The 19,945-nt window shown below is 44.0% G+C and overlaps 1 protein-coding gene across 2 annotated transcripts in view; it reads left to right on the top strand.

Moving 5' to 3' along the window:
* The window catches only part of HSD17B2 (hydroxysteroid 17-beta dehydrogenase 2), an 85,597-nt gene extending 78,251 nt beyond the window's left edge, over nucleotides 1-7,346 (top strand). For both annotated transcript variants that reach the window (XM_043437847.1, XM_043437846.1), the window contains 2 exons: nucleotides 877-1,014; nucleotides 6,923-7,346. In XM_043437847.1, coding sequence (XP_043293782.1) covers nucleotides 877-1,014; nucleotides 6,923-7,284 — 500 coding nt within the window. In that variant the 3' untranslated portion in view covers nucleotides 7,285-7,346. The remainder of the gene's footprint in view (nucleotides 1-876; nucleotides 1,015-6,922) is intronic.
* The last annotated feature ends 12,599 nt before the right edge of the window (nucleotides 7,347-19,945 follow it).

The raw sequence follows: 19,945 nt of genomic DNA, 5'->3' as shown, positions 1-19,945 counted from the left end.
GAGCCAGGCCAAAGATTTATTAAAAAAAATTTTTTTTTTTGCTGCACCGCCTGGCCTGTGAGATCTTAGGTTCCCCACCAGGGGTCAAACCTGAACCCTTTGCACTGGAAGCGTGGGGTCTTAACAGCTGGATCATCAGGGAAGTCTGAGACCAAAGCTTTAATAATCATGTAAGAAGAATAATGCTAATTGATATTAGCTCTTCTAGATATCTCTTCAATGCCTGTGTTCTCTGCCCCCCAGTTTTACTGGGCTGCAATTTTCTGCCCAGGAGCAAGCATCTTTTCATTTCGTGGCTGCAGTCACTGTCCACAGTAATTGGGTTCCCTTTTCTCCAAACTCTCTCCAGCATTTATTACTTAGAGTCTTTTTGATGATGGCCATTCTGACTGGTCATACCCTCTTACAGAGATGTCCCACAGTTCTGTGGTGTCTATTACTCCTTGTGGCAATGTGTTAAGCCCAAATACAAGTACAGTAATGGCGTGAACAGTGCCCATTCTACCCCTCCTTCCCTCAACGTATGTCCACCCAGGACCTCAGAATGTAGGTTGGCCAAACCAGAAGGTCAGAGGTTGGGCAGCTGCTCTTTATTACATTAGCTTCGTTGCTGGGAGAGTCTGAGTCTTACACTTGGTTTGTCATTGGACCAGCTGCGATGGAACAGCAGTGGGAAGCAGAAGGAAAGGAAGCCAGAAAACAGCGTGACCAGGAATACACACTTGGGTACCAGGGGCTCTTGTCTTCCTTGGTCTGCCTTAGTCATCGCTGATACCAGCTCCTGGCGTGAAGTAGGTACCATCTAAAAACTTAGTGGATGAACAAATAAAAACCTCAGACCTGATTTTTTTTTTTTTTCCTCTCGTTGTTCCCTAGGAGGGGTTCCAATGCAGAAGATGGCAGCCTATGGCTCATCCAAGGCAGCTCTGATCATGTTTTCATCAATCCTGCGACAAGAGCTGTCCAAATGGGGAGTTAAAGTCTCTGTCATCCAGCCCGGAGGCTTCAAGACGAGTAGGTGTCTGAGCCCAAGAGCCCTGCAGTGTTCATTCTGGAAGAGATTCTGACAGAGGTTCTGTTCTGACAGAGGTCCAATCAACCCCGCCAGTGGTGGGCCAAAATGGGGTTGGGATGGGTGGGCCTCCTTTAAGCGTGTATCAGTCGCTTCAGTAGTGTCCAACTCTTTGCGACCCTGTGGACTGTAGCCCTCTAGGCCCCTCTGTCCATGGGATTCCACAGGCAAGAATACTGGAGTGGGTTGCCATGCCCTCCTCCAGGAAATCTTCCTGACCCAGGGATCAACACCACCACCCCTTCAAGCACTGACAGTCAAGTGCCCGGCTTTGCAATGTATAATTGCTCCCCTGCTTCCTCACACCAACGAATTATATTGATGTCGTGTATTTTTTCAAACACCACCTCATCCCCTCTGGAGGATATGGATATGCTCTGCCTCCTTCTACCCTGGGAGGAGATGGTTGTCCTTTCTTCTCCTCTTGCTGAATCTCTGGACTCTAGGGAGAGGCAGATGACCCCCCCCATGGCTCAGTCCTTAGTTCTGGGCCATCAAACATTTAATTGATGATTTAAGCGAAGATGTAAAAGAGCATGTCTAATAAAAAACCACACAGTGGGAGAGGGATGTCTAACACACTAAGGAACAAACCCTAGAGGTTTGAATATTAACTCAGACACACCAGATGTAAATCAAAGAGAAAAGCAGAACTTTGTCCTGAAGTATTTGGCAGCCAGGAGTCTCCCAGAGCTGTCCAGGAGGAGCCAGGAGATGGTGAAAGGGTTCATCTGGGAAGGAAACCTGGGGAAAGACACCTGACCCATCCAGGTTGAGAGGTGGGACCAGAACAGTAGGAATGGGGTGGGGGGAGGTGAAGTCTGGGGAGGGGTTTTCAGCTTGGGGACTCTCTGGGTGGGGAGAAGAGTTGAGGGGAGTTGATGGAAAAGGAGGGTGGGTCGGAGATGATGCCAAATGTGACAGCCTGAGAGAGCTGCCTGACAGCTAGTGGAAAAGGGGAGAATGGTGAACTGGCAGGAGGATTGAGGGCTTGCTGACACAGCCAACGTAAACTTCTAACACAGAGATGTGGGATGCACTATGGACCAGACAGCAGCCCTGCAATTAAGTGACTATTTCAAGGACCCAGTGAATTGTCATTGCTAGCATTTGGGGGGAGCTGCTCTTATCAGGCACTAGCCATTTTCCATACATTCCTTCCTGATGCTGTTGGTCTTATTTTTTAAATTGAGAAATATATCACATATACACAGTTTAGTAAATTGTTATAGAAACTAACGCACTTAACATCCAGATAAAAAAACAAAGCATCCCCAGCTCCCAGAAGCCCCCATATGGTCCTCTTCACTTTTAGCTCTCTCCTCCCTGCAACCCTTAACCTCCTGCACTTTTTCTAACACTTGTTTATTTGCTGTTCTTGACAGTGTTTAATGAATGCATGCATCCTCAAACAATAGTTTGGCTTTATTGGTTTTTGAGCTTTGAACAGAATCAACATGTATGTAATCTTTTGTGTCTGTCTTTTTTCACAAAATATTATGTTTTCACAATTCATCTGTGCTGTACATAGCTGTAATTCATTCATTTTCATTGCTGTGTCGTATTCTGTGAATATGCCACAAATTTTTCTACTATCAATGGGATATTTGGGTTGCTTTGGACTTCCCTGGTAGCTCAGACGGTAAAGAATCTGGCTGTAATGCAGGAGATCTGGGTTCGATCCCTGGGTCAAAAAGATCCCCTGGAGAAGGGAATGTCTACCCACTCCAGTATTCTGGACTGGAGAATTCCATGGACAGAGTAGCCTGGCAGGCTACAGTTCATGGGGTTGCAAAGAGTCAGACACGACTGAGTGACTTTTTCTCCTTTCTTTCTTTCTTCTTTGGACAATTGTGAACAATTCTGTGGAGCTCCTGGCACACGTACTGTAGTGTGTGTGTGTGTGTGTGTGTGTGTGTGTGTGTGGCTTTTCCTACGACACATACCCAGGAATGAGATGACTGGATCATAGATTTTCATTATCTTCAACTTTACTGGATAATTCTAAATTGTTCCCTTAATTATCATTCCAATTTTACTCCCATCCTTTCTGTATATGTCTTAATTTACATCACAGCCCTGAGGGGTACGTTTAATTGATATCATTCACCAGGTGAGGACACTGCAGTAGGGTGGGTAACAGATATTCCAGCATGGACATCTATGACACCACAATGGTGGGGAATTAGAAATCAGATCCCTTGGTGTAGTGCCTGGTTCTTTTATATCATAAACTAAGCTCCTCTCAATTTACAGCTGACATTTGGGGACTACCCTGGCGGCCCAGTGGGCTTTCCTGAGAGCTCAGAATCCACCTGCAATGCAGGAGACCCTGGTTTGATTCCTGGGTGGGGAAGATCCGCTGGAGAAGGGATGGGCTACCCACTGCAGTATTCTTGGGCTTCCCTTGTGGCTCAATTGGTAAAGAATCTGTCTGCAATGTGAGAGATCTGGGTTCAGTCCCTGGGTTGGGAAAATCCTCTGGAGAAGGAAAGGCTACCCACTCCAGTACTCTGGCCTGGAGAATTCCATGGACTGTATAGTCCCTGGGATCTCAAAGAGTCAGACATGACTGAGCAGTGTCTTTCACTTCACTGGCAGTCCAGTGGTTAGCACTCCATGCTTCCACTGAGGGGGTTGGGGTTCAACCCCCTGATCATGGGGAAGATCCCACCACATGCCACACAGTGGGGCCAAAAAGAATAAGTAAAATGAAAAATAAAGCTGATATTTGCTGGGCTCTCTAAAGGCAAGAGGCCAGATGATAAAGGGCTGAGGACTTATGTTTGGAGAATGACATTTGAATTGGGAGATGAGGAAAGGAATCTTTAGGGACACAGAATTTCTGAAGACATTCAAGGAGACATCAGATTTTTGGGGTCCCTTGCAATAAAAATAGCTAAAACATTTTGCACTCCAAGCACATTTTAAGATTTTATGTGATCCCCTGGAGAAGGAAATGACAACCCACTCCAGTATTCTTGCCTGGGAAAACCCACGGATGGAGGAGCCTGGTGGGCTACAGTCCATGGGGGTCACAAAGATTCGACACGACTGAGCAGCTGAGCACACATGAGGTAGGCATCATAATAATCCCATTTCGTAGGTAGAAAACTGCGGCTCAGAGGAGTTAAGGAATTTCTCAAGCCCCAGAGCTGAGATGAGGTAGTGTTTGGATTTGGAACCAGGTCATCTTAACAGTTTTATGGTGTATGGCCTCAAAGTGGCAGGGGATGGGCAACTGTATGTCAGAAGACGTAGATGAAGTTTGATCAAAGGCTGGTGGCTTTGTCATCAATAAACATAGCTTTGGGGATTGTGAACAGGGCAGGTGCAAGAGTGGTTAGAAAGTCCATGAGATGTTCAGGGAGGGAGGAAGTGGAGAGGAAAAGAAACCCCCCTAGTCTGTGAGAGCAGAGACTAGGGAAGAAGCAGCTGGAGGAACCATAGATCATGCAAACATGCATTCCAAGTCAAAGAAACCCCCGAGTGGTGAGTGGTAATTGTCAGGGTAATCATTTCTTTAAGTATGGGTGTCAGGGTGTCATGCCTTCATGAAAAGAAATGAGCAGTTGAAACCCTGTTTGCATTTCCTTGAGTATAACTGGATTAGCCAGGCTCCCTCGCTGTTCTGATATCCAGGAGTCAGCCAGGCTGGCAAACAAGACTCACCCCCACGGCAACCTGTGTGCAATCACACACTTTGCAGGAGGGAGTGTGGGTTGCTACAACCTTTCTGGAAAGTAATCTGGCAGTAGCTATTAAAATTCAAAATATACCTGCTTTTTGACCAGATCATCACCCTCTGGGGACAGTATCCCAAAGAAGTAAAGGGTGAAAAACAAAAGAATATATTGTGCAAGGTTGTTGATGGCAGCGCTGCCTGAAATGGGGAAACCTAGGAACGACTGGGTCGTCCTTTGGTTAAGAAGCAGTGACTAAAAACTGCTCAGTGGAAAATTCTGCAGCTCTGGTTTAAACCTTGAGCTATTGACCAGGAGGCAGGTCTGTGATTTATTACTAAGCAAGCAAACCAAAACCAAAACCTGCAAACAAAGAATACATAGTCTATGTGTTTTCCAATGAAAACACATATAGTATGATCCTTTCTGTGTTTTGTTTGTGAAAACACAAATGAAATGAAGTTAAGCTGAAGTCAAACATACACGTATATGTTTATGAAGTAGAAGGGACTGTAAAAGGACACACAAAACTGTGAGTGACCTCAGAGGAGATTAATTTTTAAAAAATGCATCTTCTTATTATTCATTATTTATACAATAAGCAGACATTGCTACTATATTTTAAAGTAAATATATAGATATTTTTGGGCTCCCCTGGTAGCTCAGCTGGTAAAGAACCTGTCTGCAATGCAGGAGACCTTGATTTGATTCCTGGGTCAGGAAGATCCCCTAGAGAAGGAGTAGGTTACCCACTCCAGTATTCTTGGGCTTCCCTGGGGGTTCAGATGGTAAAGAGTCGGCCTGTAATGAGGGAGACCTGGGTTCGATCCTGGGTTGGGAAGATCCCCTGGAGGAGGGCATGGCAACCCACTCCAGTATTCTTGCCTGGAGAATTCCATGGACAGGGGAGCCTGGTGGGCTACAGTCCATGAGGTCATAAAAAGTTGGACGTGACTGAGTGACTAAGCGCAGCACAGCACATAGATATTATTAAATTTTCTATAATAAGCAAGAATTTACTTCTATATTAAATTGTGGTTATATATTTAATCACATATCATTATGTGTTAAATTTTAATGTGTTATTTAAAATGAAAATTATATTTATTAAATAGATAAAATCATGTTAAAAAAAATCATGTTCAAAATTATTTATTTTTTAACTTTTTATTCTTTTTTGGCTGAAAGGCTTTTGGGACCTTCCCTGACCAAAGATTTAGCCTGGGCAATGGCAGTGGAAACCTGGAATTCCAACCACTAGGCTACCAGGGAATTCCCAATGTTATATATTTAACTTTATACACAGGCATTACTGCTATACTTTTAAAAGTGAATAGAGGGGCCTGACGGGCCACAGCCCATAGGGTTGAAAAGAGTCGGACAGAGGTGACTTGGTACGTTGGCATAGATGATACATACATTATATTTTATATTGTATATAACAGTCATGAAAAGATATGTACTAGAATGTTTATGGCAGTACTCTTTGTAAGAGCCTCAAATTGAAAACAACCCCAATGGCCATCATAGTATAACAGATCAATAATTTATGGTATGCTTACAGAATGGAAAGCTATTGACTACACAATACATGTACCCATGTGTGCATGCATTTAAAGTCAGGTAAAACTCTATTCTGTTCATTGGAACAGTTGCTTCTGGGAAAGCAGCCTTGGCTGGTTTTTCCTCTTCTTGGTCTGGCTGCTGGTTACATGAGCTGTTCAGTTTGTGGAAACCTAGTCCTCTGTGCCCTGTTCTGTATGCCTGTTTAAAAGAATAGAATTGCCATTATAAAGCACATACTTTAGGATTTCCCTGGAGGTCAAGTGGTTAAGACTTCACCTTCCAATGCAGGGGGTGTGGGTTCAATCCCTGGTGGGAGAGCTAAGATTCCACATGCCTCTCTGACCAAAAAAAAAAAAAACAACAACCCAGAACATCAACAACAGAAATAATTTTGTAACAAATTCAGTAGAGACTTTAAAAATGACGCACATCCAAAAATCTTAAAAAAATAAAAAAGCAAAACACTTACTTTAAAAGGCATTTGGGAATGTCCTTCCTAACAGAAGCCAATTCATAAGAGCCTTTTTCCCAATCAGGGGTAGGACATGCCTGTTCTGGCCTTCCCAGCATCTGAGCCTCTCTTTTTTTCCTCGCATCTCAGACATCTCAGGCACGAGTCAAATGTGGGAGAAGCTGGAGAGAACTGTCCTGGACAACCTCTCCCCTGAAGTGCAAGAGGACTACGGCCAGGACTATATCCTTAGCGAACGTAGTTTTCTCCGGTTAATGAAAACCTCCTCTGATCCCGACATCTCCCCAGTGCTCCTGGACGTTCGGCATGCCATCTCTGCTCAGAGCCCCTTTGCATTTTATGCGCCGGGGAAATTGTCTTATCCATGGCTCTGTTTTGCTTCCTTCAGCCCTACTGGCATATTTGATTATCTTAGCAGAAAAATACATACCTACAGTAAGAAGATGCCCAGAGTGTTAAGCACATCTAACTGGGAGGATAAGGCTATGTAGGCAAATCAGTGGGAAATGTTAAGCATCTTGGAATAAAAAGGAATCTCAAGCTTCTCATTAAAGTTGTGGCTTCCTTCCTTGCAGCCCCTGTGAATTCTGTTGGTTGAATAGGGAGACAGGAGGGAAGGGGGCAGGGCACAACTTTTAAAAGAATGATAGCTCCATTGGGCATATGACCAAAAAAAGCTGGTTAGAACCAACTGGGCCCAAGTTGCTGGAAGATTCAACTCCCAGTGGATTGAGCTTCGTTAGATGCTCATTGTAATTTATTAGCTAAATGACACACTCACAGGTGCCAGGACAGTTCTGAAGCCGACCATAAAAGGCCAGACGGCGGGCAGTGCTCCAATTCCTGAAAATCCTTACCCCTTCCCCGAAACAGTTGGAGTGATCCTCCCATTTGTTCACCTGTTAGCTTATGAAATCACCCAGCCCATAAAAACTGACTGTCCCATATTTCAGGGCTGCTCTCCAAGCCTTTTGAGATGGCCCACACTCGGTCTGTGGAGTGTATATCTTTCTCAATAAATCTACTTTTTACCTATCACTCTTCTGTGATGAGACATAAAAAACCTGAGCTTCATTAAGTCCTGAGACCAGGTGGGCGATTTCAATTAAAATACAATGGGTTTGAGGGGCTTCCCTGGTGGTTCGGTGGTTGGGAATCCACCTGCCATTGCAGAGGACGTAGGTTTTGATCCCTGGTCTGGAAAGATCCCACGTGCTGAAATGCCACAGGGCAACTAAACCCATGCGCCGCAACTACTGAAGCCTGTGCTCACTGGAGCCTGTGCTCTGCAACAAGGGAAGCCACTGCAATGAGAAGCCCATGTGCAGCAATGAAGACCCAAGGCAGCCAAAAATAATAAAATAAATAAAAACTTGGGAAAAAAAAAAAAAAAAGGACAGTGGGTTTGAGTCCCAATCTGAGTTGCATAGTTTCAATAGGACTTACTGAAGGGGAGACATGATCACCATGGAGAGCATTAATTGGGTGTTTACTTTGCCCTGGATAGATATCAGACATTCTTTCATCTAGTTCTCATTAGAGAATGGAGGTAGGTATCTTCACTCCTGTTTAATAGGCAAGGGAATTAAGTACCAGAGAGGTTAAATTCCTCGATCATTGTCACACAGCTAGCAAAAGGCAGAGCTAGAATTGAAATCCAGGTTGGATTCCACTGCCTGCCAGGAGAGGGGAAGAGAAAGAGAGATGAAGGAAGAAAAGAGAGCAGGATGGGAGAAGAAAAGGAAGAAATGGCAAGGACCACAGTGAAACTGAGTCTTTCTCACTGTACACTGATGTCTCACTGCAACTGTCTCATCCAGGGCATTGGATTCATTGTCTATAACCAGTGGTCCATGCCCCTCTTCTCCCTTAGTTTACCCAAGAAGCCCTGGGGATAACAGGATGAGGCCTCCCATCTCAAGCATGGGCCCTGAGGTCTTTTGGCTGGATTGGTGTCCATGGTAAACATCCCTGTGGCCTCCATATGAACATGCAGAATGGAAAAGCCAGCATTGTTACTTGCAGAAGTTCAGCTGAAGGGAGCAACGTGAGATACTAAGGAAGGTGTAGCCAAGTTCACTTGGTAGAGGTAAAAAGGGAGGAGCTGGTGAACAGAGGGGGCATGAAAGTAACTAGAAAGAAAACCAGCTTGACACAAGGGAAGCAGAGATCCAGACATCTTGCTCATCGCAAACCTCCCTTTGTCTCATTTCCTTTCTAGAATGTGCAGGTTCTTTTTCTATTTTTCAACCCCATGGAGATTTAGGGCCATCTTTTGGGGTCACAAAAGAGGTGGACATGACTTAGGAACAAAAAACAACAACAGAGGGAAAGAAACCACAGTGCAGTCTATTTGGTTGGAGAAAGACCGACCACCTCTCACCAACACTCTGGCCATGACCCCTTGGGTTTGGGCAGAAGTGGGAGGTCTGGAAATGTCACTGAGGCTCATGGAGAGAGGAAGAGAACTCCAGGATGAAGACTCAGGGCGTCTGTAGCGTGGTTTGGGGGAATATTGTAGCAGGGGCCACTTGAGCTAGGGGCTGATGTGAGGATGAGAAATCCAACCAGAAAGCCGGTGAAGTTGAGACACCACTGCTTCCCTGGTGCTTCGAAAACACACCAGCTCCTATGGACCCAGATTCTGAGGATTAGGGCAAGCAAAAGAGAAAGAGATGGTAGGAGAAGGGATCTGGAGTTCTACTTTACAGTCACCTGGAGACCCTGTTTTAAATCAGAAGAGGCTAAGTTACCTTTAAGTATTAATAAGCATTAAAATAAATTTCGGGGACTTCCATGGAGATCTAATGGTGAGGACTTTGCCTTCCAATGCAGGGGTGTGGGTTCAGTCCCTGGATGGGGAGCTAAGCTCCCATGTGCCTCATGGTCAAGAAACCAGAACATAAACAACAAAAACAATACTGTAACAAATTCAATGAAGACGTTAAAAATGGTCCGGATTAAAAAAACTCTAAAAACATATGTTAGGTATATCTCAATTTTAGCACATTACCTACAGTTTCTCAGAAAATAAGAGAGACAAGTACTACATACAAAACTCCATGTCTGGACCATGTCTGCACAGTAATTGATGTTCCTGGTTTACTACAATAAAACAGTAAGAGCTAGTGGCAGAGGGAAGCCCAAATATTGGGGAATTTATCATATTCTTAGGGGAAGGCATAATGAACAGGTGTTTCAACAACAGGACTCTTGGCAAAAACTATTTTATCTTCCCCAGTCCTGCTTTCTGTTCAAGGGCAGGATGCAAGGTACATTTAATACCCGGGCACACAGCATCACATGCAAATTACATGCAAACCCATACCCACGCCCCATTTATCTCTTCATTTTCTGTATTTTCCCAATGCTGGCAGAGGGAAGCGGGCCATCCTCACAACCTAGGATAGGAGGAAGGAATCAGAAAAAAGCATGTGGCAAAAATATGATTTCTTTTATTACATAGGGAGCTGATAAAGGTCTAAAAATAAACTTTACTGCATTATTGAATGGAACATTAAATTTCATGAGTTTCATTATACTTGTGATAAATCTGTGTTTTGGGATGCCATTCTGGATGATGTAATCCTGAGGAAGAGTAAATCCATTCAAATGGCTCTGATGAGGTGTTGGTACCTCCCGCCCAGTAAGTCTCCAGTCCAACTCACACATAAACGTCCACTCAGGGACCCAGGACCCTTGAACACTTGGTCTAGAGAAGTTCCAAACAATGTTTCTCTGTTGATTTATCTTATAAGCCAATATTTCTCCTGGGATCTCAAGTGTAGGGTGTCCATTGCAGGACGAGGTGGGTGTTTGAGAGACTCAGGTTAATATCCAGATTACAATTCCACAGCAAGAAACAAGAAGCAAAAGGAAAGGAAGTTGGGAATGAATGTAAAGGTTGAATATAAGTTTGTAGTCTGAAGTTGCTTATTCTTTTGCCTGCCTAGCATTCCTTTGGTGGAGGATTTTAGTGAGATGGTCATTCAACGGACTTCACACCCCCGTCATAGGGGTGGGCATGTGACCCAGGCTGGCCAGTCAATTTATACTCTTGGATCCAGTGATTGGTTCAGAGGTGGACTCATGACCAAAGAAGAACTAGTCATGACTCCTGACTGTGGGAGGATTGCTAATGGGCACTGGGAGAAAAAGGCTATCCTTTCCCACTGTAATGTCCATGTTAAACTGCAGCTTCTAGACCCCACAGAGGAGAATCTGGTCGAGAATAAAGACAGGATAGAGGAAAATGTACCAGAATGATGAAGAAAAATAAAAGAGTGATGACATAGTTTGAGTCCCTTGATCTGGCTATACCTGCATATCTACTGTTTGGACTGATTTCCAAATTGTGTGAACTTATACATTTTCTTTCATCTATTTTGAGTTGGGTTTCCATCTTTTGCAACAGGATTAGTTCCTGAAAAATACACACTGTAGGAGGAATTCAGTGAAGAATGAAGAGTAAAATAATGCTTGATGGAGAAAAAAGACAATGTCACAATATCATAGGAGAGGAAGAAAGAGATGAAACTAAAGAAAAAAATAAAGGAGGTTAGGGTAGGTGATATGATGGTTTAGTGGCCCTCTTCCATCGAAAGGCAATTATTTCTGTTAAAATTTATTTTGGGGTTTTATCCCCAAAGTCTGTGGGGGCTTGCTGGTAGCTCAGCAATAAAGAATCCACCTGCACTGCAGGAGATGCAGGAGACTTGGGTTCAATCCCTGGGTCAGGAAGACCCCCTGGAGGAGGAGATGGCAAACCACTCCTGTATTATTGCCTGGAAAACTCCGTGGACAGAGGAACCTTGCGGGCTACAGTCCACGGGGTCACAAAGAGTCAGACACAACTGAGCAACAGAGCGCACACACGTGCCCCAAAATCTGTGAGCATGGTCCCTCAGGGAAAAGGTGATGCAAAACTCTTTCTGGGCCCCATGGTGGGAATCAAAGATTTCATCTGATCACTGGCAATTCTAGACTACTGAAATCACACTTGGCTAGAAGAACAGTGGTAGGTACACTGTGTCTAGTGTGGTTGGACACCCTGGCCTGAATCATCGCAAAACCTGTTTACCATATTGCAAAAGATGGAGATGAGTAAAGTGAAAATCCCGGTTTACCATGGGAAGCAGGAAGATCAACAAAGAAATGTAAAACTTTTGTCCTCAATTATTTGTTCTTCTCAGGTTCTTCCATCCACGTGAGAGTGTTCTGGCCTCTGGTAATTGCCCTAGGAATTCTACCACAGAGATAATTTTGTTTGGTTCTGCTTTCTGTTCTTCTTCCTGTTTTGATTAATAGGTAATAATTCACTGCTGGATAGCATGTAACCTCTTTCTTTGACTTGTCCTGTACTCTCTCTCCTTACTGTCTGAGATGAAGTAATTCCATACAGAGAAGGTCCTAACTGAAAACGCTGTTCTTTAGAATGGGTATGACTCTTTGGTAAGACTTAAATGTTTGTGCAAGACATTTTCGTTGATGAAGACAAAATTTACCCTTTCATCTTGAATATTTATAGTATTCAAGTATCTGGGACTGTAAAAATCATAAAAGGGCTATTAATATTAATATATGTCATAGACATTGCAATGACTGGAATTTTTTGGCAGGCGTTTGGCGTGGGGGGCGTTGTGCTTTTCAGCAGCCGCTTATCTTCTTATTTGGAAGTCATTCCCCAGGTGTGAGATCTTGGTGGAAAGCAATGCTTTTCCTTCGGTTATTGAAGCCAGAGGTCTAAAGCCTGTCTCTTCCAGAATCTTAGCCTCAAGGAGTTGGGCATCATGAACAGACCTTCCTAGGATATGGGGGCTCAATTGAGGGATATAAAGAGTGACGGTGGCGGTCTCCTACAAATGACAGTTGTTGTGTTTCCTGCCTCTTAACCCTTTGGAAGCACTTGGTCCCATCGATTCTAGTTTTTCCAATCTATTCTTCCAGGCTTGCCTTGATTAAGTGAATCAACTCCCGTTTTGTTCCAAGAGGTCAGAACTCAGTTTCTGGGACTCCCCTGGTGGTCCAGTGGTTAAGACTCCATGCTTCCGCTACAGAGGTGGGTTCAATTCCTGCTTAGGGAACTAAGATCCCACATGCTGTGCACCATAGCCAAAAATTTAAAAACAAAACAAAGCAACTCTGTTTCTGTTACTTGCATCTATTTTCATTATCTCCTTCTCCTCATCATCATCACAGTGTTTTCAAAGGCTCGCTCCCAAAACACAGCCCGGTGTCTTCATGGGTCTCAAGGATGCTCCCTCTACAAAGAGGGATGGAGCATGTATTTCTTCTTGTGTAGCATCCCAATAGGCCTCTCCTCCTCTCCTGCTACATCTAGGACTCCTGGTCTCTTCCGTTTCAAAGTCAAAGGATGACCCTCTCCTCTTCCTTCACTTGGATTTGTTCTTGTTTTGTGTTTTGAATTCTGGTTAATATTGCTCCAAACCTATCACATTCTTGGTGGCAGAGCAGCAAGGTGGTATATAGTATGGGTATTTTGAAATTATTTTTACAGAGTGTTAATGCCTCCCCTCCAATTCATATGTTGAAAACCTACCCCACCGTGTGGTGATATTACGAGGTGGAGCCCTTGGGAGGTAATTAGGTCATGAGGGTGTAGCCCTCAGGATGGGATTAGCGCCCTTAGAAGAAGAAAGGTGAGAGCTTGCTTTTCTCTTTCCCTGCTGTGAAGATACAAGATGATGGCCATCTGCACACCACGACGTGGGTCTTGTGCAGACACCAGATCTGTTGGCATATTGATCCTGAACTTGCCACACTCCAGAACTGTGAGAAATAAATGGTTTGTTGTTGAAGCTGTTTTGCATATGGTGATTTGTTATAACAGTCAGAACTGACTAAGCTACATAGACTTGGGTTCAAATCTTGGGTCTGTTGTTCAGTAGCTGGGTGACCTTAAGCAAGCTGATGAACTTCTCTGCATCTGTGGGATCTTCTTTTTCCTAAGATGCAAGTAGTAATGCTGATCTCACACAATGATTGTGACAGTAGGATCATAATGCAAAGGGTTTAGCTGGTGCCTAGCATTTAAGAAGGGCCCCAAACACAGGATAATGATGGGTGGTTTTCTCTTCTTTGTATCTGAGCACAATGGCTGTGGAGATGAGGTTCCCTTGGTGTGTCCCTTCTAGGTTGAGGTTGGATGGTGGGATGACTGGTGGTTGGCTAATGCTTCTTCCTCTCACAAGAGTACAAGGTAGTCTTTCATAGATAAACAGTGAAGTTCACATTTCCTACTCTTGCTGGTAAGAATTTCTACTTTTTTCTTTTTAAGGCTAACAATCTTTTCTGTTTTCCTATGTGCCAGGAACTCTGCTGAGCAATTTACTTGAATCAACTAAGTCAACCCTTACAATAACACCATGATGCACATACTTTGTTATCATCTCCATTTTAAGGTAGGAAATCAGGCTTAGAAAGTTAATCTGCTCAAAGTCATACGGCTAGTATGTAGTAAAACTGAGTTTTTGTTTTTTTTTAATCGTGGTAAAATATACATAACATATGAATTAACCATTTTAACCACTTTTAAATACACAATTCAGTGGCATATAAAGGACATTTACGACAATGTGTGACTATCACCACTATTCATTCCCAGAACTTTTTCACTATCCCAAAAGTTGAGCTTTTTAAGTTGAATTTGTGCAGTGTCTATTTTTTTTTTTTTTTTGTCTGTGTCACTTGGCATGTGGGACCTTAAGTTTCCTGACCAGGGATGGAACCCACACCCCCTGCACTGGAAGCATGGGGTCTTAACCCTAATACCACCAGGAATGTCCTCAACTTCTAGTTTGTGAATGGAGCCTATTGTGAAGCAGTTAGAGTATAAATTCTTTGAGCATTCAAACCTCAGGTATGCCTTTGATGAGCTGTGAGATCTTGGGGGAAGTTACTTGGTTTTTCTAGTGCCTCACTACCTTCCTCTGTAAATGGAGAGGGTGATAATTAATGGTGCCTGCCTTATAGAGTGGTTATCATATTAAGTGAGTTAGTTTATATTAAGTACTTAGAATTCACCTGTAAATATTAGGCACACAATAAGCATTAGTTGTTATTACTATTCCATACTGCTAATTATAGGGTGCTGTGGTCCTGATGGAAGGAAAGCTGGCATATCAGAGCATTAGGAAAGATGCTGTGATGTGGAGAGGGCTTTGGACCACATGGATCTTATTCAAATTCACTTCTTTGAGCTGGGCTTGAGGCGATACATCACTTTCTTGAATCAAGTTGATGGGATTGAAGGACTGCCTGGGTGGTCCAGTGGTTAAGATTCTGCAGGAGGTGTGGGTTTGATCTCTGGTCAGGGAAGAAAGATACCACACGCCGCGTGATGAAGCCAGATGAAACCAAAAAAAAAAAAAAGAGCAGGGTGGGGAGGGGGTTGATGGGGTTTCATTAGATCTTCAATATCTCCTCTAATGTTGAAAGGCAACATGATCTCTCTCATCACTAGGTAACTGGGTGGCCCAAGCAGGCAACTGCTAACACATGTGCGCCTCTGTCTCCGGAGCTGGATCCCTAGCAGATGGAGAGCTTAGGGTGACCTGCAGGACAGGTAGCATCCTCAAAGCCTTCTCTTCCTCTGGACCCCAGGTCAGAAACAAAGAGCTCATAACTCCCAAGCTGCCTCCCACCTCCCTCCATACTGTCAAGGAATAATTTTAGAAAATATTAAAATCTCGAATGCACAAGCATGTACCAAAGTTTTATTTAATTCATTAATGAGAGAACCGGCAGGATGGCAGAGTTGGCTTCAGAGAGGATGTGAGAACTGATACATAAAAATACAGTGCTCTTAAAATAATAGAAGGATGCTAGAATTTAGTTACTAAGTAATACATAAAACTGTAAGACTGGTTAATATATATAAGAACAATATATCCATACTATTTGGGTATATATTCTCTGCTAGTCAGAAATCATTTGCATCTCTACCACATAAAAATAATTCGTACTCTCTAAGTTTTTTCCAAGTTACTATCTACCCTTGCAGAGCTGGGTCTTTGGTCAATATATAAATTCACATTTCCTTGGAGAGTCAGGTGGTCCTTTGAGGGCTTTTAGACAATGCTCTAGCCTGATAATAAAAAGACTTTTGCCTTATTTCCAAGTTTTGGGTGATTCTTTTGTAACAGTAACCATGGAAGGGATGGATGAGCAATTAGAAATCCTTCCCCACCAAGCCTTAGATTAGGTCTCAGGTGCTGTTCCAGCAGCGTGCTTCCTGTGGCCATGAGCAGTTGATGGAAACTGGGGCAAGGGAGAAACTGATGTGTCATCCAGCCCTTGATGACAACGGCGGCTTGATTTATAACTTCCAAACAGCTTCGCCCACAGCTGGCAGAGGTTATTCCAATGATTCAGTCAGAGCTCTGGCTTAGCTGCAAGAAAGGCGTGAAGAAGCACCATCTCTCATTGAGAGAAGGCGAGAGGCCAAAGGAAGTGGGTGGTCCAAGGTGATTTTTTTCCATCCTAGATGAATGTTCACTTACCCTTGCTAAAGTCAGTATTTCACAGACAAGCTACATGGCTTCAGAGCCATTTATCTCATGTGGATGGGATGTTTTGATTTTTTCTAGTGTTTTGTGTCAACCCTGAATATCTACTGGAAGACAGATGCTGAAGCTGAAGCTCCAATACTTCGGCCACTTGATACAAAAAGTCAACTCATTGGAAAAGACCCTGATGCTGGGAAAGATTGAGGGCAGGAGGAGAAGGGGGTGACAGAGGATGAGATGGTTGGATGGCATCTCCGACTCAATGGACATGAATTTGAGCAAACTCTGGGAGATAGTGAAGGACAGGGAAGGACAGGGTCCCTGCAGTCCACGGGGTTACAAAGAATTGGACATGACTTAGCCACTGAATAACAACAAATGTAGAGAGCTGAGTGTTAACGGGTGAGGAGCTTGGAAGGAGATGGGAGATTGGTTCTTAGTTGCTTGGGTGCTGCTAGTGACCTTACAGAGTTTATGGTTCATCCATCCAGTAAATGGACCTGCTATAATCTTGAGAAATGGGAAGATCAGACCTCCAGGAAGAGGCAGTCATCATTCATTCCAAGGCATACTCTGGCACCCACTATGAGCCAAGCTTTATTGAAGTCCATTGGAACTCAGGAAGTCTCTTCCTTAGAAAGACCATGAAATGCTATCATATAAGTTTCCTTTGTGAGCTACACCAAGACCTGTGCCCCTCTGCCGGTAAAGGCAAGGCTATCTGCAGCAAGAGGGAAGACTTAAGTAGAGTGTCAGTGTCCTTTGTTGAAATATTCTTTCTTATAGTTACACAGTGTTTAAATTGTCAACAAAATCTCCCACTTGAAAATTACCCCTGACATTTATATTTCTACCCAAAATTGCGGAGAAGGTGGTTCATCAATGTTTCAAATAAGGTAAGAGAATGCTAATTCACTGTTATGATAAGACTTTCATTTCTGTCCTGAGTGAAACGATGAGAAGGGACAGGAAACCTTCTCTCTTGGGACAGCTGTGAATGGTCAGCTGAAGAAAAGTACAAGGAGGCAGAGGCTGGGAGCTGAGTAGATGATATCCGGTCTCATGAGTTTTACGCAGTAAAGGCCAAGTGAAAGATGGGAGCCCTCTCTGTGTCTTTGGGGTTCTGTGACCTCTGCTTCAGTGTTCATTAAGGCTGAAATTCCTGGACTTCCCTGGTGGTCCAGTGGTTAAGAATCCACCTCCCAGCGCAGGCGACACGGGTTCGATCTCTGGTGTAGGAAGATTCCCACATGCCGAGGGGCAGGTCAGCCCAGGCACCACGGCTGAGCCCCTGTGCCCTACAGACCATGCTCTGCAATGAGAGGAGCCACTCCAATGAGAAGCCTGTGCATGGCAACTAGAGAGTAGCCCCTGCTCGCCACAACCAGAGAAAAGCCTGCGCATAGCAGTGAAGACCCAGGGCAGCCGAAAAATAAAGAAATAAGAAAAAAAGGGTGAAATTCCTACTTTGTTGAGAGATAGGAGGCAACCCTACTTTGGAAGACCGTGAAGCAACGGCACTGTTTGAGAAGCTATGGGAGGGATGAGTAGGTCTAAAGCAAAGAAGACAGCCCCTGCCCGGCCATAACTCACTGTGCAGGAGACAGGCGTATACCAGGACTATCCACAGCCTGCGGAGGGTCAACGTCCACAAGGGCATTGAGACTACCGAGTGTCAACGAGAGAAACATCGTAAGACTGAAGTGAAGTCGCTCAGTCCTGTCCGACTCTGCGACCCCATGGACTGTAGCCCACCACGATCCTCCATCCATGGGATTTTCCAGGCAAGAGTACTGGAGTGTGTTGCCATCTTCTTCTCCAGAGGATCTTCCCAACCCAGGGATCGAACCTGGGTCTCCCACACTGTAGGCAGATGCTTTACCATCTGAGCCACCAGGAGGGAAGTAGGGAAGAAGATAAATTATACCACGCAAATACTAATACAAGCAAAGTTGGCATGGCTGAATCAGTTTGATCTGGGTACAGACTAGGAGGCAGAGGCCCAAGAAGAAGTGAGGGCCTCTCTGGCCAAAGCTGAGTGGATGGATGGAAATTGTCTGGCAAGGGGCTATGGCTGATTTTACAAGTTAAGTGATGTTATCTGAACATCAGATAACAGGCCTCATTGAAAACTGGCACAGCCTTTAGGTGGCTTCTTTCATATCTTCTCAGAAAAGCCCTGTAAATCAGGCTCCTGAATGGCTGCAGGCCTTCTGAATCCAGTCATAGCCAGTTACCTGGCTAGTGTCTCCCCCAGGCTAAACTTCAGGGTGCGTGCTAGTTCCTATAGTGCTTTTTGCAAATTAGTACACAATTTTACTAATTGTCCACTATACAGACACAGCTCAAGGATGTGTCAACTACATACAAATTGGTACTTACCAAGAACTTTGCCAACGACTGAACAACAAAGGCATTTGCCATCTGCCATGGAGATTGCAATCAGCAAATTTGGAAACTCAGCAGTGGCCACAGGACTGGAAAAGATTGGTTTTCATTCCAATCCCTAAGAAAGGCAATGCCAAAGAATGCTCATCTACTGCACAATTGCACTCATCTCACACGCTAGTAAAGTGATGCTTAAAATTCTCCAAGCCAGGCTTCAGCAATACGTGAACTGTGAACTTCCAGATGTTCAAGCTGGGTTTAGAAAAGGCAGAGGAACCAGAGATCAAATTGCCAATATCCACTGGGTCATTGAAAAAGCAAGAGAGTTCCAGAAGAACATCTATTTCTGCTTTATTGACTATGCCAAAGCCTTTGACTGTGTGAATCACAATAAACTGTGGAAAATTCTGAAAGAGATGGGAATACCAGACCACCTGACCCAACTCTTGGGAAACTTGTATGCAGGTCAGGAAGCAATAGTTAGAACTGGACAGGGAACAACAGACTGGTTCCAAATAGGAAAAGGAGTACACCAAGGCTGTATATTGTCACCCTGCTTATTTAACTTATATGCAGGGTATATCATGAGAAACACTGGGCTGGAGGAAGCACAAGCTGGAATCAAGATTGCCTTGAGAAATATCAATAGCCTCAGATATGCAGATGACACCACAGTTATGGCAGAAAGTGAAGAAGAACTAAAGAGCCTCTTGATGAAAGTGAAAGAGGAGAGTGAAAAAGTTGGCTTAAAGCTCAACATTCAGAAAACTAAGATCATGGCATCTGGTCCCATCACCTCATGGCAAATAGATGGGGAAACAGTGGAAACAGTGGTTGACTTTATTTTTCTGGGCTTCAAAATCACTGCAGATGGTGATTGCAGCCATGAAATTAAAAGACGCTTACTCCTTGGAAGGAAAGTTATGACCAACCTAGACAGCATATTTCCCATGAAGTGATGGGACCAGATGCCATGATCTTAGTTTTCCGAAATGTTGAGCTTTAAGCCAACTTTTTCACTCTCCTCTTTCACTTTCATCAAGAGGCTTTTTAGTTCCTCTTCATTTTCTGCCATAAGGGTGGTGCCATCTGCATATCTGAGGCTATTGATATTTCTCCAATCTTGATTCCAGCTTATGCTTCCTCCAGCCCAGCATTTCTCATGATGTACTCTGCATAGAAGTTAAATAAGCAGGGTGACAATATACAGCCTTGACATACTCCTCCTATTTGGAAC

The sequence above is a fragment of the Cervus canadensis genome, chromosome 18 (assembly GCF_019320065.1).
Source record: "Cervus canadensis isolate Bull #8, Minnesota chromosome 18, ASM1932006v1, whole genome shotgun sequence".
In the NCBI taxonomy this organism is placed as follows: domain Eukaryota; kingdom Metazoa; phylum Chordata; class Mammalia; order Artiodactyla; family Cervidae; genus Cervus; species Cervus canadensis.
The sequence above is the reverse complement of the archived record's forward strand: the minus strand, read 5'-3'. Positions and strand labels throughout refer to the sequence as shown.